The following is a 23,320-nucleotide window of genomic DNA, read 5'->3' as shown; positions in this document are numbered from 1 at the left end:
CTGAGGACAGCTTGATACTGGGTCTCTTCTCAGCTCTTGTCGGCCTTTATGACTGTGCACAGAGGAAGATGAATGTGATTCCTATTCATGAAGGTAAGAGGAAATTGGTTCCTTGGCATTGTTTTTGTGTGCTGTTGGATGTAAACGGTGAGCATATTGTGTTGGGCTACAGTGAAAACCTCAGGTCGCAGACAGAGGCCGTGATGGATAGCTTCTTATCTTTGCTCCACAAGGTAACAAACCCAGAAATAATAAACAATATTGAGTTGTTGCTGACTTGACGAGTATAGCTTGGTTTGTTTTGTTATGCTATTTGTGATATTTCTGCCTCTTTGCTCCCTTCAGTGGCAGCAAAGCAATACGTTTGGTGATAAATCTCCCCACAGCTGCAGTTGACCTGCGGAAGACAGTGGCCACAGAGACATCTTGTCTCCCTTCATGAGATTTTCTCGTTCTTCCCATTATTAAAGGCTGCTGCTGAGACAGAAGCAGCCTTTTTGTTTTGTTGAAGAAGCACACCCTCATCCATGGAAAACAATGGTTCTACCAACTCTCTGTCAGTGACTCTATTCTTCATCCACATGGACAGATAAATAAGTTAAAATGTCAGAAAGAAAACGATGAATCAAAAGGGTAAGGCACAGCCCAAATAATGACATTGGAGCAGGTGTTCTCCGTAAGCTGTCAGGCGAAGTTTCTGTTGTGACATCACTTTTACAAGTAGTATAAGCTTGACTTAAAGCTGCAGTAATCAACATTTTCACCCCACTCTGCACTTCCCTCAGCTCTACAGAGCATTTCAGCAAGTTTTAGCTGATTGTTTTTGCTTTAAGGGCACACAACTTTATTGTTTTTTTCAGATTCACTGCTCTTATGAACCCTTTTCCAGTTGCAGCTATGGCAAAAGTCTCAACCACTACACTTTACCTGATCAGCAAAAATGGCCGACTTCAAAAGTTAGCAACCTTCTAGTAAACATAGAGGAGCATGTGGCAGCTAAAGAGCCAGATAGTAGAGAAAATAGCCGAGCTAAAAGGAGAGTTAATATCAGACATTCTTCAGGAGCCAAAAAAATTACTCCAAATAAATGAAATAAATTCTGAGGTCGCTCTGTGTCACGCAGGCAGCTGGTGCTAACATGGAACTCTATAAAGTGATAATATTTCAGTGTTGTGTTCAGCTTGTGTTCCTGCCCCTAAGATGAATGAATAAATGCTGCTTTAACATGCATTATATAAACATTCATGTTGTCCAGAATGATGTATATGTAAATAATGAAGCCGGGGCGGCTGTGGCGTAGTGGAGAGCAAGGTAGTTCTCCAATCAGAGGGTCGGTGGTTCGATACCCGGCTTCGGCAGTCGATGTGTCCTTGGGCAAGACACTTAACCCCAAGTTGCTCCTGAAGGCTTGCCATCGGTGTGGACTGGATGTGAATGAATGTTAGTTAGAGTCTGATGGTGGCACCTTGCATGGTAGCCTGTCATCAGTGTGTGAATGGGTGAATGATATGTAATATACTACTGATTGTAAGTCGCTTTGGATAAAAGCGTCTGCTAAATGACTGTAATGTAATGTAATGTAAATATATATAAACATGCCTGTCCACTCTGTAGGATTCTACTGGAAACATTTCTTGCATATTGCAGATACCCTTCAGGTCCATGCATAATTATGCACTTATTATATATACACTTTATTCATATTGTGAATGTCTAGTGTGAATACAGTGTACAAAGCCACCGGGTCTGTTAATGGAATCCGTCAAACTGACATTCACCATTAGCAGCACACACCTGAGCAACCTGTCTCTCATCTGTCATTCACTTTCTTATCATTAGTTCCTCTTCTGCACATATTCAGGTCTGAATTCACTCATCATTATAGCTGCTGTCTGGAGTGGTACAGGGTCTCCGGATCACTGGAAAATAATCTGCCTGTCATTCTGCCCGCCCTGTCTGCCTCATGTGAGTCCTGGAGAGCAGATTCCTTCCTCTTGTCAGTGGCTCCCTCTGTGGATAATCTATTTTGTTGGGGAGACTTAGACAGGTGTAACCATCTCTAATGGTGATGTCAGTCAGAGAGCAGCCTACCTGCTGCACACTGGCGGCAGGACGCGCCCAACCGTGGTGGGAGTGCACATTGACCGCTCTGGGATTTGCTGTGACAGGAACTTATTGACACCTAAGCCAATGTCGTCATCTGAGGAAAGAGCTGGGCTAGACGGACTGCGGTTGGAATTGAACCCTGTTGGTAGACTTTTATATGGTAAATGGTAAATGGACTGTACTTGTATAGCGCTTTTCTAGTCTTCCGACCACTCAAAGCGCTTTTACATTACTAATCATTCACCCATTCACACCCATTCATACACTGATGACAGGAGCTACCATGCAAGGTGCCACCTGACCATCAGGAGACATACACCGCAGGAACAGCCTGCAGGAGCAATTTGGGGTTAAGTGTCTTGCCCAAGGACACATCGACATGGACTGCCGGAGCCAGGGATCGAACCGCCGATCCTCTGAGACCCTGCTCTCCACTGAGCCACAGCCCATATATGTTGCTTGTATTTTCAATAAAGTAGTATCTAGTCTTTCTCCACACTGCACTTGTTGCCATTATCTTGTTGCCCCCTTTAACTTGCCATTTGAAATGTCTAAAGCAGTGTTCTTATTGACATTAAGTCTTTAGTTGTTAGAAGCATTGATTGCAGAAAATATCAGTCAGCACTAGAATGGCTCATTGATTGGCATGTGACTTTCACTCAATCGGTTTGTGCATGGGCATAATTCCTAGCAATAAGTACGCTCATTTATACTCATTTATATAGTTAGTTTTGTACTATTGTGATTTCCTCATTTGTTATCTACCACATTTAGACGCCACTGGAGTCTGAAAAATGGCTTCTTCTCTAGCAGTGTTAGGTCTTAATAGGCTTCCGGGGGGGGAAAGTAGGAGAGATTGATCCTCCTGATGATTTCATTAGATGACATCAAAGCAGGGAAATTGCAACAGAGAGCAGAAATACATCTTCATGAACAGCAAATCATCTTCCATTTGAATGATACTGTAAGAACATCAGCTGTGACATGTAACCTTGTCAGTGGAGACACAGTAATTACCATGTTTTTCTCAACAGGGTTGTTATGTTGATGCTTCACGTTCGGCTAGATAGAAACATTCATAGATTGCTAATAGGAAAACTATTTATTACAGATCATCAGACCTATTTAGGAATATATATATATATGTGAATAGTTGCAGTAACAGTATCAGTGTCAATGCAAGCGTTCAGTCATCTGTCATTTGAGATTAAGATGCAAGGAGGCCCCTCGGACAATATTATCTATAAAGCCGGCACAAATGAATGTGACCTGAAATTTTTGTGTAAGGAAATATATACTATAATGCAGCTGTTTTACATCATTTTTATTTCATTAAGGATAAAAGTTTTATATATATATATATTTGTGGAAACAGTGTTTAAGATTCAGGCCTCAAGCTGCTGGGCTTGCTCTGCTAAAAAAAGAGCCCTGAATGCTGACGTTGTTTTGTGCAATTGTTTGTTAACTCTGTTTACCATACCAACTTTATGAAGTGATGATCCGTCCTCTACTCAGGAAGTGGGGGTTAACCAGCTTGCTTGTCATTGGCGATACAATTTTGACCAAATGCATGCACAAGCCAAATACACCAAGGATTATGCTGCAAAAACAAATTTGAATTTCACTTCATCTGTTGGATCAGAAATTTACTCCAGGACCCCCAGAAATTATGCAATTGATGTTATGCTTAAATTGTGCTGCTTCCAAATCAATTTCCATATAAAACTAACTGGGGCTCTTTGAGTTGTGTGTCTGGGCCAGCTGCTTCTGCACATTTGTTAATCCAGCCTTGTTCATTTGATATGTAGCAGTGTTTAAACAAGGTTAATTATCTTATCAAGGTTATCTGAGCGATTGCATCAATTCCTCTTCACTGCGTCAAAGCTCACAAAGACTGTTCAGATTATTGGTGAAATGTCTCTAGACTGTTCAGGGTCCAGCTGCTCTTGTTTCATACATGCTAGATGCTGGGTTATCAATGCATATGGCTCAACTATGGCTCAGCTGAAAACCAAAACACAATAATTCAGCAGGTTCTGGTGATCACATCAAATGTATAAATTGCTTATTCATTTTAAGTCAGTCTGACTTTCACAGTCTTGTCAGAATGAATTCCAATCATTTTTCAAGCTCCTTGCAGTGTCTTTATCACATCTTTCCTTTTAACCCTGCCTCTGATCCTATTAAAGCGGGATCCTTATCGCCTTTATCAGGTTTGGAATGGATTGGAGCTTAACTGTCTTTGTGCACATTGGCAAGAGCCAGACAACTAATGTTTCAGTATGCCACATTCAAAGTAATAACCTTGAGAGGAAACAAAGGGGGAAGTCTTGGCAGTTGATTAGAGAAGCAAATCATCAGATGCTATCATCAACGTCTCAATCATGGATACCACACTGTATGAAACACTGATATGCACACCAATGGCACTCAACACTAAACTACAACCCCCGACACCATTGTAGGTCCATCAGGGCTCAACCTTTGTGTGGCCCAACAGTGCCATCTAGGAGGCTGAAAATAGGAGGATGAAACTGTAGTTGATGTTACTTTTTAAAAGAGCACTTGAGAGCCACCCATGTGCTTCTATTGGGGATCATTAAATAAACAAACTGTCAACTATCCCTGCATGACAAATAAATCACCTAACACACATATACATGGGAATAGTGGGGGAAGGAAAGGGCATTGTAGTGCTGCCTTACACGTGGAGTTTACAAACAATCGCACCTTATCTGAAACACACGCAAATATAGCAGGGACCATATTCACCTAACAGGAAAGGAACAGGATGTACAAACTGTACCACCACCACAAAAACATGGCCGTGACTCCAGGAAACTCCCTTTGTTGCGGCATTCTCTCTCACCAGAGGTCTTCTCCGCCTCTCCATGAACTCGAAATAGCTCTACTGCTAGGCCTTTGCCTCGTAGTACACAGGTTACACTTTAACATCAGTCACACGATGTGTTCGATGTTTGCTGCATTTTAATGGGCAGTTAAAAGTCATATAATCCACTCAATTATTTCATAGCCATAACACAAATGCTTTGGGAAAGAGATGAGAGATTTTCCTTTACTGCAAAGTAGACTCTTAACCACCTGATACACATAGGTGACAACTGGCCCGTGTGGCTTTTTCCATTCCTTTTTGTTCCTGTGGTAATCACCTTGACCCTTGTTTTGCATCTCCCCAGCCCAGGTGAGAAATAGCGTCACTGGAAAAGGTTACTGGGCTGACGCCTAAGCAAAGGTTATTGTGGGTTAATTACATGGGCGGGGTTAAAGGGGGCTTTGGTCATATGGACGTCTTCACGCTGAAGAGAGGTGACGCCTAGCAAAGAGTGAGAGGTAGGAAAAGAGCCCTCACACTGTTGAAAATTAACATGCCACAGACATTATCAGTCAATTACAAAAGATGTTGGCCATTCACCAAAGAGCCCTCTGATTTATTTTTGGGTTTATATTTAGATTGATCATATCTTATTTATTCAGTTAATTGTTGGATTATTTTTTTACACAGAGCCTACAGAAAAAAAGCTTGGACCTTCTGCCATTTCTTAATTGCCCAAATGGTCGACAATTGCAGGATAAAACTGATGGAGAATTTGTGAACCTGTTAATCGTTAATTGGCATAAAGGTAGTCAAATTTAAAGACAATTTTTTTTAGAAATATTTTACAACGTTTAAAACATGTGGAATGTAAACCTCCCCTAATTGAGAAAAGCCCTCGAATTCCCCCAATAGAGCCTAAATACAAAGGACATGACCGCACTGTCCTCGATTAAATCAGCCTTGGTTAGATTTATAAATCGTTTTCTTATAGACGATCTTTGTACTGGAGTTCATCGGCCAATGAAACTACTCGGGGGCGTGCATTTCCGGCGGGCTCGTTCAGTCACAGGGCATAGTGGGCGTTGAATCTGTCTTCTTCTATAAGCTCATACATGACTTCACGATTGACATTACACTAGTTGGGAAACTTCATATCTTGACATTTTCAGTTGCAGACGGCCGACAAAGATGACGGAAACCTCCGCGAACAAGCTGCTAAACGGAGATGCCTGTCACCGTACCTCAAACGGCAAAAAATCGAGCAAAAATGGCTTCGTGAAGAACCACTGCCTGTTTCAACAGCCACAGAAGTATCGTCGCCCCAGGGAGAGGGTAAGGCCCAACCGCCGACTGTTCCACAGGGGAGGACCGTAAACAAGCATTGTTTTCTTCGGTACTGTGTGTATTAATAATAGTTTGAATGGAAACAATCATTTTAAATCGTGTGTTATTGGTTGCCTTCTCGGTGTTTCTATAGCGGCTTTATATACTTGTTTTGGGGTAAGTAAGTTGTGTTTCGGGCATACCTACAGTGTCAGCTGCTATATGACGACAGCCTAGCGTCACCTCACAAGTAAACTGTAAAACGGTGCTAATGCTGCTAGTCAGTTAAGCTTGTATAGTTTATATAACGCCCTATGCCTGGTATTAGTTATATTCTGCAACACATTTCCAGCCAGCTGTAACCATTTGCAACCGGGGAATTGTGAACGTCGCTCTGGTTTTATTTTTCCGTCACATGACTTATCTAAAAACGAAATATGAATAACATGCTGGGATATTTTTTATTTTTTTTTTGGTTACAAATTGAGATCTTAACCAGTAGTACGTTGTTTTGCCTTTTTTAAACTTCTTGTTTTAATGGTATCGTTCCACACGCCACCTGATCAGGGAGCATGGCAGTAGGGACTCTTCTGTAACCTTACACTCTGTTGTGTAGACCGGTCTCTGTTTACACTGGTCCCAGTGTGGACACGGCCAGGGCCCAGGCCGTGTCATTACCAGAGAGCTGTCTGTCTCCTGGGAGAGAGGGGGCGGGGCCAGAGCAGGCCAGTCTTCCACATGACACCTCTGCGGGAGAGGAATGTCTCCAGGCTATGAAGGGTGTGGCCCCCTCCTAGGGTGGAATGAAAACAAAGTCTCTGTGTGTGTGTGTGTGTGTGTGTGTGTGTGTGTGTGTGTGTGTGTGTGTGTGTGTGTGTGTGTGTGTGTGTGTGATTGTGGAGGTGGGGTAGCCACACACAAAGTACACACTTTTTTTCCCCTGTTGTTTAAGTTCAACACAGAAGCAATATCTAAAAAACTACACATGCTGTGTGAGAAATGCATCTCTCTCATGAATGAGAACTTCAAATTCCAGACTTGCAAAAAGCATAAAGCTGCTGATGGCAACATAAAGTGGATTTACACAATTAGGCCCAGATGCTTTGGCTGTCAAACCAACTACATCATTATGCATATAATGTCTCAATCTTGGCAGAAGTTAAGCCAGACCTGCAGGACATATACCCCTACTGACACTGCTATCAGATGTTTGTTGAATTCCAAGTTGAAACAGGAAAGTACTTAACTTACTTTGTAAGTATTTGGGGCGAGGAGGCTAACAAATTCAGTTTTACAATGGATGATTGTTTTACACCTCTCAGATGAACTATTCCAGTGTGTTCATTTTTTTTAATGATGTTAAACTGTGTGATTGGACAAACCCGAATGATTATTCACAGCATTTAAGCACTTAAAGGTTAGTAATGCTTAGGATTGCTATCAACATTGAAAAGGTACATCATGTCTTCCTGCTGGGATATAAGCTCTGCTGGTACTTGATAAGGCAACTGAAATTGGAGTAAGGCGCACTCAGACATTATGTTTAAAAGAGGAACCAGGGTGCTTATGAATGCTGTGTCTCTTATGGATGTATCTTCAGTGTTTCTTAAAATCAGCTGGTCAAAGTGACTGCTCTCTGTCTGTAAACTCATTTTAACAAATGTAATATTTAGACCATTTCACAGTATGTCTGAGTCTCAGTCACACACTGGTAATAAATGTCTTCCTGGGTCTGAGTCTGTAGCTGGAAAACGGATCTCTCCCTATCAAACTGGCCATAATTCCCCATATTGACAAAGTAGGAAATGGTAAGAAGCAAGATTTTTACGAGGTAGGAATAAATATCTCACTAACAGCTTTCAGCTGTGATGGTATTGTCAATGTCGCTCAGTAAAAATGCAATCGCTTTTTCAATTGTTAATTGAGAAGATGAACTCACTTATTTGATAAAAAAAACATACACCATGTGTTATTGTCTACACAGTGCAATGCAATATGATCATCATCTCTTGAATTGCAGAGCAATCTTATTAAAGAGCAGATTTCCATAGAGCTTGTTGATTGGATGCTCTTCCTCAGAACAGACATACACACACATGTCTACCTGTCCACAGGTATTAAAGATAAAGACTTCAATCAATCAAGCTGTATTAAGCTGCTGTGGTTGGCATCAGTATGTAAAAGCCTCTTTGAACGATGAACCTGGAAGTGAATGTGTTTCTGTGCTGCCTGTTTCACAGTTCAAACACTATGGCTTCTGGTCTGCTGCACTTTCAAGGAATATTTTTTTTACTCCAGAGAAAGGGACCTGTTTGACTTGCTTTAAACAACACACACACACACACACACACACACACACACACACACACACACACACACACACACACACACACACACACACGCGCGCACACACAGTGCTGTGCTCTCCTGTTCCCTGACTCAGAAGTAATTCTTGGAGAAGCATGACTGGTCACGTGAGGTACGGTTGCTAAGCTGCGGGGCTGAGCCTGTAATGAGTTACCACCCTCTTTTGTTAAACATTGGTTTTGTAGATCCACAGTTCACAGTCCAGCTCCAATGATGCAAGTATTTATTTATTTTTTGGTGGAGCACCTCCAGTGTGTGGCCACATTTGATAAGGTCCAATAATCCTAGATCAATATTGCTTTTCATAAAGCTCAGTGAATTAGAACCCTGGGTTGATGGCCATTTCACTGCTCACTTGTCCAAGGGGACCTGGGCATGGTTAGGTCTCCATGAATTATTGCGCTTATTGTAGCCTTTATTAGGTTTCTAACTCTTTTAAAAAAAACAAAAAACTGAATTTGAACAAATCAGCCCTGTTGTTGTCTAGTGTGTGCCCAGCTTGTATCCCAATTTATTGGGCTGCCTGCTGGGGTACATTTAATGTGTTGTTGTGTGTGTGTTATTACTAATTATTTCACTTTATTGTTCCTCAGAACCAAAATGCCACACACAACTCCAGCTTGTACAAGAAGCCCTTTGCGGAATCATTTGAGGAGACACCTCTACTTGTGGCCGTGCTCACCTACATGGGCTATGGCATCCTCACCGTCTTTGGCTACCTCCGAGATTTCCTTCGCCACTGGAGCATCGAGAAGTGCCACGTGGCTCGGGAGAAAGAGGAGCAGAAGGTAACGTTTTTAAAAAAAAAAATAAGGCTTCTTTTGAATCCAAAGGCTGATTTTAAAAACAAACTCAATGTGAAGGCATTCAAGGTTAATTCAGTAACAGAATCTCCTTAGTGAGACCAATCATTCAAGACTTTCTTTTAGAAACTACTCATGATTATTCCTGTTTTGTTTTGTAAGCACAAGCTGCAAGATATACTTTTACTTTGATTAGAGCACTGCATTGATGGTTTCAGACATAGATTTTCAGATATCTAATCTTAGAAAAGAACTGCGGTGCAAGTCACCTCCCGCTACATCAGCTGTCACAGTGTTTCAAGTGTTTCACACTATGTTGTCACACCTATTATATCTGGTTCAACAGCAATCATTGACTGGTGCCCTCAGTTGCTACAGAGGAAGGATATCTCGTTTGGAATACAATGAACTGCAGAGACATGCTATTAAGAAATCACTCACACTTTCCCATGGTCCCCCCCATGCAGGATTTTGTCCCCCTCTATCAGGACTTTGAGAACTTTTACACCAGGAACTTGTACATGAGAATCCGAGACAACTGGAACAGACCCATCTGTAGTGTCCCTGGTGCCAAGATGGACCTGGTGGAGAGCGTTTCTCACGACTACAATTGGACCTTCGAGTAAGTTGCTGCATTGTGGTTGGCTATGAGTGTTTGTTGTTCTGTGTCTGTATGTGCGCGTGGTGGATTTACAATCAAGGCGTTTCTAAACAGTCCGATATCAATACAGCACAAAATTGAAATGAGTGGCATATAATTGATTTGAATTTTGTTTCATTACTCATCTTATTTCCTGTTGTTACCTCAAGGACACTTCAAACATCTTAAGTCAATGTTTTACAAGAACTGCTTGAGTTCTTTGATGTTAAAAAAAAATGCACTTGTATATGCAAACTGCCTTGAACCAGTGAGAATTGTGTCATATTTTCCTTTTCATCTCATTGGTATGTACAGTTTAATAGGAACTATGCCAGCTGAATTCCCTCGAGGGGAAAAAAAACTATTGTAACTGCCATTTGTCATGCTCTGTGATAATAAAGGATAACATTGATCAAATAATTGTTGCCAGGCAACCAGGGCATGCAGGCACACATGTTGTAGATAATTATTTCTATTTAGCTCGGAGTCGGGGTACCAATTCTCTGTCTCTCTCAGGCAAACAGGCAGAGTGGTGAAGGACGTCATCAACATGGGCTCATACAATTACCTGGGCTTTGCTGAGAATACCGGGGCTTGTGCCAATGCTGCGTTTGAGGCCACGGAAAAGTATGGCCTTGGAGTGGCAAGCTCTCGCTGTGAGATGGGTAAGGATAAATATACAAAGCTAGAAGATCTTTTTTCTTAGAAGCTTTCATGATTTGTCATTATCTAAGAGTGCTTTTATCATAAAATTGAATACATTCTAGATCAGAAGGACCTCAGCTGGTGAACATTTGCTCCCTCTACTGTCCGTTGTTCTTTTAGTGTATAAGGGAGGCAGCAGGCTTAAATGGTTTTAAAGGACTGAAAGGTTGAGTTTGAAATATAGTGAAGTGTTCAGGTAGGAGCTGCATGTATTGAATCTTGCGATCTTAAGCAAAAGAAAAACTTTTGTAGTGTTTTTAGCTCAAATCCAGCATTGTTTATATCCTAGCTTTCAGTCTTTTTCTTTTCTCCTTACCTTTGTTGGTACATCGCACCACTATGTAGGACTGTGTATCGCGTTACGCATGCGTGTCCTTGTGCACGACATTAACAAAACAGGAACCCACTCGTAGAGAACCAGCTTCATAGTGCTACTAGAGGTCAAAAACTCCATAGGTGCCACTTATACATTTCTCCCTTAATGCAACTCTGCAAGTGACAGTTCACTGATGGGAAGATGTAGTCAAACTGAGATGATGTCGTTTCCAGGGAACCTGGACATTCACGAGGAGCTGGAGCAGTTGGTTGCCAGGTTCCTGGGTGTTGAGTCATCCATGGCTTTTGGCATGGGCTTTGCAACCAACTCCATGAACATTCCTGTCCTCACCGGGAAGGTATGGAATTTCATTCACTTCCTTTGATTTTTTTTTTTTTTGATCTCGCTAGAACATCCTGTTCCTCTTGAGTTCATCACTTTGACTTTATTTTTTTTGTTTTTTAAGCTACATTGTCCCCTGTACTCATACTGTAAATGTATGCAAGGGTCATTAACAGTTTTACTGTTAAGGAAAAACACAGTTTCCTGTGTAATGTGAAAACAAGCTACATTTTCAGACGTACGGCCATGTTAGAAGAGTTCAGACTGTTCCACAACACACCAGCGTCCAGCCAAAGCTTTCAAAACATCTTGAGTGCAGGGGGTTGGAGATTGATATTTGACCTTTCCCAGCCCCTGTTGTTCTCCCCCAACAAATGTGCGCACGTACCTTGTGAGTCAAATAACACATTTCCTGACAACCACATGAGTAAAAAACAGAACAATGAGAGAGAGAAGTTTACAGTAAGACAGTAAGTATTTGAGTCACTGGTAGGGATGGTTATTGTTAGGATTTTATCGATGCTCTTTTACTTATACTTATTCTTTACTTTTTTTCAGTTATCTTTCCTTTACTAAAAAAATAATATGTATTTAAAAAGAATACATAAAGAAAAGGATCAGAATTCATTTATATTTTAAATATAACAAAATATTGTGCAAGCAGCAGGAGCAGCAATAATGGTGTTTAAGACAGAACAAGTCACTATTAACTATATATATATACATACACACACACACACACACACACACACACACATACACATACACATACACATACACACACATACACACACACACACCTTGAAACAAATCTAAAATGTCTGAATGAAGAAGACTGTCCTCCCTCTGCTGATTAACTTCGGGTGTGTGTGTGGGTGACTGTGGCTCAGGGGAGAGCAGGGTCGTCCTTCAATCAGAGGATCGGCGGTTTGATCCCCGGTCCATATCGATGTATCCTTGGGCAAAACACTTAACCCCAAGATTGTGAGCAGAGGAGATGCTGCAGCCTGAAAATAAGCTACAACAAAGCATTAAAGAATCAATTACCAAAAACATTGGAGCTTATCAATACTCCGGTCCTTAAAAAGTTAGCACCATTTAATATCCGCTTTTACTGCCCTTGTCACCAGTCTTCATAAATTCTTAACTAAACACGTCACTGATATCTCACGTCGTTATGTCCTGGTAGAAGTGTGTGTTGTGTAACAAGCCCATCATTCACTGACCAGAGGAAATTATGAGACCCGTCTGAATGTTTGTGTGTTAACTTTAGGACGTGGATAAGGTGTCAGCTGTATTTATGATCTAATGAACAAAATATTTCCATTTTTAAAACACTTTTGCGTGGTTATGATCAGTGCATGTGGATATCAAACTCTATATGAGAAGCTTATACAAAGATAGATAAATCTTATTCTGGCTTTTATTTAACATGGGTCTTAATTTATCATAACTTTACACAGGGTTATGGGTCCATTATAATTTCAATATAAAACCATCACACATTTTAATAGAGATCATTGTTTCCCAATAAATAAATAAAAAAGATTGGAAATAAAATGATTTGCCAAACAAAAAAGAAGAGGGTAGGACCTTTTCCTGCTTTTCTAAGGGTGGAAACCATATATGGGCATTATTATGTTAGTACATCTATTCATGGCAACAGGTATACTTCATCGCAGAGTAGTAAAGGTTCATGTGAACAGCATAACCTGAACAAGCATAGATCATTGGTCACCCTGCGGGTATGCTCCACAGATCTCAACATTGCTCAACACTAAAACCCTCCCAGCAAGTGAAATCCTGGGGTATTACAATTATGCAAGAGTAGTTTTAAATACTGTTGTTACTTGATTATTTCTCACTGAATGATATTTGACTTCTCTGGCTAGTTAGGGATTGCTGCTGTTCTTTTGTATGAACTGAGATCATCAGCTAAGTAAAAACCAAACTAGTTTTAAAAGAATGTCTTTTCTTCTTGATTTTAGGGTTGTCTTATTCTGAGTGACGAGCTGAATCACGCCTCTCTGGTGCTGGGTGCCCGCCTGTCAGGATCCACAATTCGGGTCTTCAAACACAACAGTAGGTGACCTCTAATAATGAGCACATTACTCAAGAACAGTAAGATAGAATGGAGAATTAGAGTACACCCAATTGTCTGCAGTAACAGAACACAGGATTAAAGTGGCAACAGTGGCTCTTTCGAAACTATGAGACAGGATTTAGCTATAATCTGCTTTACCTAACACGAGAGCAAATACATTTAACATGTTGCAGCAAGTTGCAGCAAGTTACGTCACTCCTTTCAGATTGTCTTACAACATGTGTTCTTTTACTTAATTTCTACACTTCTACATTTACTAAATGTAATACAAATGTGCACCAATGTGCAAATGTGTGATTCAATATAGAACATAAGAGTTCTAAATGTAGAACTCTTATGTCCTATGTTGAATCGCACATTTGTAGGTGTGGTGTTTTAAATGTATTTTCTTTTTGTGGTGGGGTTGTCGAATACACACAGTCACCAGAGATCCTGACTTATAGTTATCCAAGCTCACACTCGACAACAGGAAACAGGCAGGTGGCCTGCTAAAAACGCTCTCAATGTTTCAAAGGGCTGTGATCATAAAATATTGACACTCATCCATTCATTAAAAAAAAGCTCTCATATTACTTAAGGTGAGTGAAAATATATCCTTAGACAACAAATGTTTTTTTGTTTTGTTTCTATTGTAGACATGCAAAGCCTGGAGAAGCTGCTGAGAGATGCTATCGCTCACGGGCAGCCGAGAACACACAGACCCTGGAAGAAAATTCTCATTGTGGTGGAGGGCATATACAGGTATACATAATGTCTTCTCTCACACGTGTGCAGTGCATATACACAAACATACATGCTTGCTTGAGCTAGACGATTAAGTTAACTTAGCTAATTAGGTGTTACGTTATCCTTTTCTCGTTATTTCACCGTGTATTTTTACCACTGCTGTATCACATGACATTATCACATTGTTTACTGCCAATTGCTTGACACCCACAGTTGGCAGGGTGAGGACTCATTCATGTTTCTTTAGCTTGACTGGGAGTGCATTTGTTACCTTATTTTTTATGAGCGCCTGCATTTTGTAAGCATGAAAACACTTTCATACAAATAGTAATGTGTTGTATTTTGCTATTTTTTTCAGTGACATTGCCATTGGTGTGTATGATGTCATACCAGTAGTTGGAGTGTTGCGTGTTTCGGACAGGCTTAGTAAATCAATAGCTTTGCAGTGTGACACCATAATGTCTTAAAGGCGTTTTTAAGAGTATGAAGAGGTCCCCATCTTAAGATAAGGGAAGTCATACTTCAGCTTATATTACAATGTAGGAACATTCTCTGCATTCATTTCACTTGATGCCTGATTCACTGCTGACTTGGCATTGGGACAAAGTTTGAATGTCTATTTATAGTTCAGACACAGTTTTAGCCATAATGGCAGCACTCCCTGTTTAAATATACATAATAATGGCTATTTGAAAGTGTTCCCACTCTATTTCAAGCATACAATGTTCCAGGTCTTTTGCAGTCTACTTACTATAAAGGCATCAATCCTGTTGATCAATAGGTTCCCGGTGAAACATACTCAATGCACTGTACTAATGCATAGTGTTTTTCCACTGGGATTTTCAAAGCAAAAAGTTTCCTACTACTACTGTATTCTTCCATCAAGGAGCTTAGGGCCGAATATAGATAAGTAAGTGAGACAGCTCATCCCATTCAAATGCACTGTTTATGTTTTAGTCCAAGTGTGTCATAACTAGTGATGAGATGTGGGACCACTCTGCATTTGTTGATTTTTCTCATTATTTGTTGTCCTGAAGTATGGAGGGGTCCATCGTGCGTCTCCCGGAGGTCGTTGCTCTGAAGAAGCGCTACAAGGCGTATCTGTACCTGGATGAGGCCCACAGTATCGGGGCTCTGGGGCCTAACGGCAGGGGAGTGGTGGACTACTTCGGCCTGGATCCCAAAGATGTGGACATCATGATGGGAACATTTACCAAGAGCTTCGGGGCTGCTGGAGGATACATTGGAGGCAAAAAGGTTGGTGAACTCTTGTACAGATATAACTAAGGCTGTGAGTTCAGACAGTGGGATATAAAGCCTTCTGTGTTAGGGAAATTCTGAAGCATACTGACTACAGTAGCTGGAACACTTTCTCATCCTCTTTAGGGACCTTAGCAATTACACAACTTCAACAACTACCCAGCATGTGTGTCATTTAGTTTGGGTATTACTGTTTAACAGCAATGGGAAATGTTGCTTCCTGTTCTACTGAAAAGGAATTCATTCAGTGTAAGCTTTCATTTTCAGTCAGAGTAGAGCTGCAAACAATGCTCTTTCAGTTGGCCTAGGTTAAGAAAAATATACAAATACAGCGCCAGCATAAGCATACAGATAAACGATTAACTTTAAAACAGAAATGACAGGCTGAAACATAAAAAATGTTACAGTGTAAAATACTCTATATACAGTCATCATGCTCAAAAGGCCCATATGATGGTGCATTACTGAAATATTGTTTATTTAGTTATAAAGAAAGCTGCTTATGTAATCAATTACATTTTCTCCTGCATCAGAATGTGCTAATTATTATGATAATGATTATGTTTTTTTTTTAAATTATTCTATTGATTGAACTGCATTGAAAAATATAGTCTCACCATCAGTAATAATTAGCCTCAGTAACAAACTTTGTATCGCTGGGATTTCATTGTCTATCAATGATACAAAGATTATGTTTTACAAGAAACAATATGAATATTGTAATATTTCAAAAATCAAAATGCAAAAGTCAGAATTGTATCAATAAGGATTTTATCCATTAGTGCTGCTACATTGGAACAACTGTCTCTCTTTACAATATGTGTCCTGAAACTTGTTACTGTCTCCGGTGTTGGCACATTAACCAGATTAAATGTATTGTTGTCCCCAGTGTTATTGGAAAATAAAAGTGACTTAAATGTAATTTCTCTGTCAGGAGCTGATCGACTACCTGCGTTGCCACTCTCACAGCGCCCTGTACGCTACCTCCATGTCCCCTCCTGTGGTCCAGCAGATCATCACCTCTATGAAGAGCATCATGGGGGAGGATGGGACCACACTCGGTAGGTGCCAGAACATGATACTAACAAAAGTGCAAAGATCCAAAGATAGAGGGGCGATAGACATCTTCTTTTATATTGGGTACCATTTGCAGAAGACCTAAGGTGGGAAAGACACAGAGCAAGTAGAAATGTAGATTGGAGATTTGGCTAAGCACAGCATGCCAAATTGAAGCTAATGATAAATGTTTAGTTCGTCGTGGACTGAGGAAGCTCTTCTTGGGGAGATTTTCTTGCTTATTTTTTTACTTGTGGTTGCAGCAATTTTGAAATTGTGTCAGTCTGAGATGTCATTTCAGTTGCACAGTTCCATCAATGACCACATGATGTCAGTATAAGCTTAAGTTTCAGACTAAATTCATTCCTGCAAACCAAAGGACTGGCTGTCAGAGTTTAGTTACTACAGCATTCAACTCACCTCATCTTTGCCACCTTTTGTACTTTGATTGCTTCATACTGAGTGTGCTTGTTTACCTTGTAAATGTTTCCTTCCGAGCCAGGAGATAAAGGCTACGATCTACAGTCAACTGGCAATTATTTACCAGTAAATACAGATGTGTTAGACAGCCTTATCAAACCGTATGGTGTGTAAACCCATTCTAGAAATGATGGAAAGCCACAGAGCTGTTTTTAGAATATTAGGGAGTCCTTTCTATTTAAAACTGTATAACAAAGTTTTTTTTATTTATTTTTTATTTTTATGATTCCTATTTTCCAATAATTTGAGATAGTGTTTTAAAACTTTGAAGACAACTTTTGTAAGCGGACGAGTTCCTCTTAAAAGTTTTTTTACTCTATCCATTCTGATGATGGCATGATGAAACCTGCAGTTTGTGTCTCTTCAGCATGGTTTGAATAGTTGAAGGTCTCGCTGTCGTCCACTGCAGCAGCCTCCTCTTGTCATTATCTTTCGGGATACACATTTTTAAAGCTGATGTGTGACCAGGTTGATGGAAGGTCTTGAAGTGGTGGTATGTTGACTCTCCTCCCCTCTGCCTTTATGACTTTCAGATGTTTGCTTTTACGTGTGCTTCTTTGGCTTCATGCTGGGTTCAAAGCAGCATGGTGCTTAGGGCCGGAGGTCTGTGCAGATCCAACCCTGTTGGACTCATCACCCACACACGCAAACTGGTCACTAAGTCGTGTTTTTTTAGCAGGACGGCTCCCCTTTACTCTTTACGAGGCTTGATTGATGCAGCCTACCTTAAAATGCTGACTTGAGATCAGATTACCTTGCTCCCCATTCATTCAATTATTAGGTACAGGAATAAACACCTGGAGCAACCTATAAAGTATGACTGTTCCACCATGTCATCAACTCTTTCTCCAAACCATGTCTGAGAAGAGAAGGCTGACTGGCTGACCTAACAACGTAGCCTGACAAGTTTCCTTGTAGGAGACTGACGGGCTGATTGGTTGCAGACCCATCACTGTTTGAAATTCAGGCCTTTGAAGATTCAGACACTGACACAGAGTCAAAGTGACGGTTGAGCTGCCTGCTAACAGTTTTTTCCTGCGTCCAAATAGCTGGGGACGCCTGCATCAGAATGGACATTTGTTGTTTGAAGCTCACATCAATCAAACATGTAGACGGGACATAAAGGCGTGCGTGTTTGCGTGCGTGCGTGTTTGCGTGCAATGCGTAAAGCAGGGAAAGTCATCACAGCTCTAAACCTCAATGTCTTCAGAATTCAAAGACCCCTCAGGAAAAACCCCACCACCCCAAATGGCTGGGTAGAGGAATTTCCAATCCCTTACCTGATGATAATGTCAACTACATGCCAAGGCCTGGTGATAAATTAGAAAGTTAATCCAAAAAAAAAAAAAATCAAGGTTGCAACAGTTTTCTTATGCTTTTTCTCCCCAGTTAGAAACATTGTCTTCGCTCATGGTGTTAAGCTACAGCTAGAGTAGAGTAAGGCAGGCTTTCCACCTCAAGACCTACTGAATATAAGTTAACTTACCATGGTACTTCAACTCTTGTCCATCAGAGTAACAGAAATAAGCTTGATAAGAGATGTATGCCCACATTGGTGAATAACCTTCTGTTTTTTCTCCCCTGTTCAGGTGCTGACCGCCTCAGACAGCTCTCAGAGAACACCACCTACTTCCGCAGGAAACTTCGTGAAATGGGCTTCATCATCTATGGAAACGATGACTCCCCTGTAGTACCCATGATGCTCTACATGCCTGCCAAAATTGGGTATGGTATTCTCCTGCATTTATTATTATTTCATGTATTTTCAATGCTTTTAAACATCAAAGATAATTAGGATGGCTAATCTCCTAAATGATTTCTCATTTAGAAATGACATTTTTGGCCCATGCTCTAATTTGAATGACTTTTCTCACTGTTGTCTCTTTTCCAAAATAGAATCTGACTAAGTTTGTGGAAAACTGTTAATGATTTCAGTTTCACACATAAAAGAGAGGGCCATCTAAGATGTGGTGAAGAGATCATGTCGTCAGTTCCATTTTGTTGTGCCTAATGTTGCCATTGCTTTTAAGGGCCTTTGGTCGGGAGATGTTGAAGAGAAACATTGGCACAGTGGTTGTCGGCTTCCCAGCAACACCCATCATCGAGTCGAGGGCGCGTTTCTGTGTGTCCGCAGCCCATACCAGAGAGATGCTTGACACAGTAAGTCATCCAATAACAGGTCTGATCACTGGCCCAAACACAAAATGAAAGAATGTATCTCTATTTATCCTAAATATATAAACGGTGAATGCAGCACAGTTTCAAAAATCTATAATGCAAAGAAATCCAGGTTAAAATTGTATTATAAAATTTCCATTTCCAGAAGAGACATAGGTTTACAGTTTTATTTCTAACCACTAAAAGGGACTGGCTGATGATGGGTGACATATTAATCAGTGGGTCTCTTACCTTTTCTTAACAAGTTTCCACATGCAGTGGAGCATAAAAATCATTTTAAATGGTCATAAGCATGTCAGCACAAACTGGAAAAAGGCTCTAAGGATATTTGCATTAGCTCCACTGTCATCTCTTGTATGCATCCGTAAGATGATCACCTCTTTCTGTATCGGGGGAGATCAGTAAAACCACTTTCTGGACAATATAGTAAGACAGACAGAAGACAGAAGAGTAAGATATCTGATTTCCGATCAGCCTGTCCTCTTCACCACTTGATCCGGAGCAAGCGATGTTGTTACAGGACAGACATTTATTGCTGAAGACTCCATTTTATCCTCCACACGATAAAGGTTTCTTTTAATCCATGGATGACTACCTGCCTGCCCGAGTGCTGACTGACACTTTTCCATGGACGAGTGTGTATGTGTGTCTGTCCACATATTCAGTGTGCCTGTTGAATAATTTAGGCTCCCAATGTGTCCTTTATTATAAAGGAACTTGAAAGGCCAAGCTGCCTCCAAGTATTACAGGTTGGCTGAGATGGAGACTTTTATTTGAGCTGCTCTGTCTCTCCAAAGACACTTCATTCATCTTACTGAGGAGCATGTCAACACCGTGTGTAATAATCCATTTAAAGGGCATCAGCCTGCCTTTGTAGAGCACTTTGAGGAGCCGCTTTTTCCGTCTTCGGAACAGCCAGCCCTCGCTATTTCTCAAAGCATGGAACCAGAAAAAAGGTCAGGAGGTAGGTAAATTGTTTCCAGGTGCCCTGCAGTGTTGCAATGCTGATACAACCTCTTGTGGAAAGACGTGGAGTAGTTTCTGTTCAGTTGTTGACTATGCAGGCAGCATTCCTTTCAACTTTGCTTTGAGATCCCCCCCCTTCTTCAATAGTTCAGTGAAAAACCCATGTGTGATTTAGGCTCATCACTTCATTTAGCACCTGCAAATACAACTCTCTCAAGTTGTCAAGCCAGTGTGTAAACTGCTCATCCTTTTTCTTTCTCTCTGTCTTCAAATTTTGATGACAAATACTATTGCAGACTGTATCTGCTGAGGGCAGACTCTATCTGCTGAGGAGACTGAGGTTTTTTCAACTCTGTGGTGGCATCAGCCATCTTTTATGCAGTGGTCCGCTGGAGCAGCAGCATCTCAGCAGCAGACAAGAAGAGACTCAACAAGCTTGTCAGGAAGGCCAGCAGTGTGCTGGGGTGTCCACTGGATACGGTGGAGGTGGTGGGAGACAGGAGGATGATGGCCAAGCTGTCATCCCTGATGAACAACACCTCCCACCCCATGCAGGACACCCTGGCAGCTCTGTGCAGCTCCTTCAGCCACCGGCTGCTTCACCCCCGGTGTGTGAAGGAGAGGTACCGCAGGTCCTTCCTTCCTGCTGCTGTCAGGCTGCACAACCAGCTCTGCTCCCAGCAGACCACATGACACATGACAATAAAAACCTGTGCAATACATTACACATTACACTGTGCAATAATAGTTAAAATTGTTTTTTTCTGTCTGTAAATATATTTCCGTTATTGTTGTTTTTTCTACTGTTTTTTTTATTGCTTATTTATAATACTTGTTTTATCTTATTTTTCATTTTTTATTTTTTATCTTGTCTTCTACTATGTCTCTTGTGTGCACTTTACTCTACGCTGTTGTAAGCCTGCAAATTTCCCCGCTGCGGGACTAATAAAGGATTATCTTATCTTATCTCTCTCTTATCTTATTTGGATTAAAACTAATGCAATCCCTTGTTCCTTGCCAGGCGTTGGGGGCCACAGACGAAGTGGGCGACCTGCTGCAGCTGAAATACTCCAGACGTGAACAGCCTCTTCCCTCGCTTGGGTGGATGGCCGAGGAGAGCCTGCTTCAGGACTGAGCAGCATCACACACTGCCCTCACAAAACCTTCTCTGATGTCCTTCATTTTCCTCTGAGCCAGTCAGTCCTGCCCACATTTCTCCTCACAGCAGCCTCCCGTGGACTCACCAGAACCAAAGTCTTGACAGGTCCACCCTTTTGAAACCTGCACCGCTCATCAGCCTGTGTGCAGCCTGTTCAGCTGATGCCCCACAGCTTTGTGTGCGTCCCCTCAGTTCCTCCTAACTTATTGTGACTGCATCTGTCTCACATCAAGCCCTTTCCTGTGTGCACATTGAATGTGTATCTTATTTGTGCAATAATAACAACATTTTGTAGACATTTTTTTTTTTTGCAATGAGTTCCTACTCATGCACTTGGAAAAAAAATACAATAATAATAAGACACCAGATCATGGCAGTGGCTATGATGAGCACAGGAAAATAAAATATATGTAAATATTATTTATCCCAAAGTAAGGTAATGCTGCCTTAGTGTAGCATCCCAAACCTCAAATAGAGATACATTATTTCACAGGAGTAACATTAGCAGATGTACTCCATATGTATTTATCTGATGGCTTTTTTCTAATCAATTTTACTTGAATGGAGTATAGGATACTGGGTTCTTTAACCTTACCAAAGGATGTATATGTATAGATATGTTTTCTACCTTTTCTCTTTTAAATGCAAAGCAGCTGTTCCAAACGAAAACATTTAACAGAGAAAGAATACTTTTATTGCCTATTTTCTAGAGATATTTTTCAGCCTTATTTACTGTTTACACCTGCACTCAAAAACTTGAGCCCAGTGTCTTTAACATTTCTATAAGCTAATGAGCTACATGTGTGATCTTTATTTTTTATTGCTAAACTCTTATTGCCTAAATGCTTTCATGTGAATCCGCATTGTCGCCGATCTCTGAGCACATGACACGCTGTCACTTAGATCTGTATGTATGACGATGCCGCTTCCACGCTCATCTGATTTACAGACAGCTTTATTTATTCAAAATGTCCTTCTCACCCATCAGCTATCTTATTTTTATCTGAAAGGCAGCTCCAAATGTGTCCCAGTGTGTGTTTTAACCGACTATCCACACGTCTTAACTTCAGTGCCGGCACTACTGACGGGCATTGTACATGCACAGATGACGTAGTCACTGATATTTGCAGGATTTGTTTGGGGATGCTTCAAACGTCATCGTTTTTTTTCTAATGATTTATCTTCTTTGGTCATCTTCTGGAATGACATTCCATATCAACTTGCTTTCAGTGTCAAGTGTTTTTACATGTCACTGGTATTTAATGTTCATATGTGTGTTTATGTTCTACCACTTAATCCAGCCAGTCAGAAAGCTGGCAGTTGTCTGGCAATGTGACCATTCCTCTAAATGTTCATCAAAGTGATTTCACTCAACTCAAGTTTTGAGAAGCTTTGTTGATGTTATTTTTGCATTTTAGCGCGACAGCTTTTTAACAGTACATCCATTGGATATTAACTGCGTTGTTGTCATTCCAATATTGTTGTTTTTCTTCAACGAAAAATGACTTGAATAAGAACTCTGTGACGCATTTGCTTTCAATTAACAAAATATTTATCATGGAATAGATGACTATGGTCTAGAATGGCACTCTTCAGAAATGTGATCTCTGACGTTAAAAAAAAAGAGTCAAAGTTTCCTCTCAAGCCGTCTGTTATACCATGCAGTGTCTAAGGTCTCAGCGTTTCTGTCTATAGAGGCAAAAATGTAAATGTAAACAGCAACGAGACTGTTTCTCTCAGCCAGGTGAACCTCATTGAAACTGAGGAATGAAAGTGGAGAGAGATTATCAAAAATGTTTGAGTTGCTTGGAGCTCTTTCATGTAAGGTTACAGTTTTCCCCGCGTGCCTGCCATAAACACTGGCAAACTGACCTGCAGTGACCATTGGAAACCTGCTTACCGGTTGCTTTTGCCCTTGGAATTGTATTTGGGTTGAAGATAAACCACTTCCAG

The 23,320-nt window shown here is 40.8% G+C and overlaps 1 protein-coding gene across 1 annotated transcript; it reads left to right on the top strand.

Moving 5' to 3' along the window:
• The first annotated feature begins 6,005 nt into the window (after positions 1–6,005).
• Positions 6,006–23,035, top strand: sptlc2b (serine palmitoyltransferase, long chain base subunit 2b). The gene is made up of 12 exons (XM_054618139.1): positions 6,006–6,274; positions 9,226–9,420; positions 9,903–10,057; positions 10,592–10,740; positions 11,330–11,454; positions 13,427–13,520; positions 14,178–14,283; positions 15,306–15,525; positions 16,463–16,589; positions 18,654–18,789; positions 19,095–19,224; positions 21,230–23,035. The coding sequence occupies exons 1-12, from the start codon at positions 6,131–6,133 to the stop codon at positions 21,341–21,343; spliced, it is 1,695 nt and encodes a 564-aa protein (XP_054474114.1). The 5' UTR covers positions 6,006–6,130; the 3' UTR covers positions 21,344–23,035.
• Positions 23,036–23,320: the final 285 nt, after the last annotated feature.

This window comes from Anoplopoma fimbria, chromosome 18 (assembly GCF_027596085.1).
Source record: "Anoplopoma fimbria isolate UVic2021 breed Golden Eagle Sablefish chromosome 18, Afim_UVic_2022, whole genome shotgun sequence".
NCBI lineage: Eukaryota > Metazoa > Chordata > Actinopteri > Perciformes > Anoplopomatidae > Anoplopoma > Anoplopoma fimbria.
Note: the sequence above shows the minus strand (reverse complement) of the source record. Positions and strands in the feature narration are given on the sequence as shown.

Coding starts and splice junctions, on each gene's coding strand:
- sptlc2b (XM_054618139.1), top strand. CDS start 6,131: ATGACGGAAACCTCCGCGAACAAGCTGCTAAACGGAGATGCCTGTCAC. Junction 13,521..14,177: donor TCGGGTCTTCAAACACAACA/GTAGGTGACCTC, acceptor TTTCTATTGTAG/ACATGCAAAGCCTGGAGAAG. Junction 15,526..16,462: donor GATACATTGGAGGCAAAAAG/GTTGGTGAACTC, acceptor TTTCTCTGTCAG/GAGCTGATCGACTACCTGCG.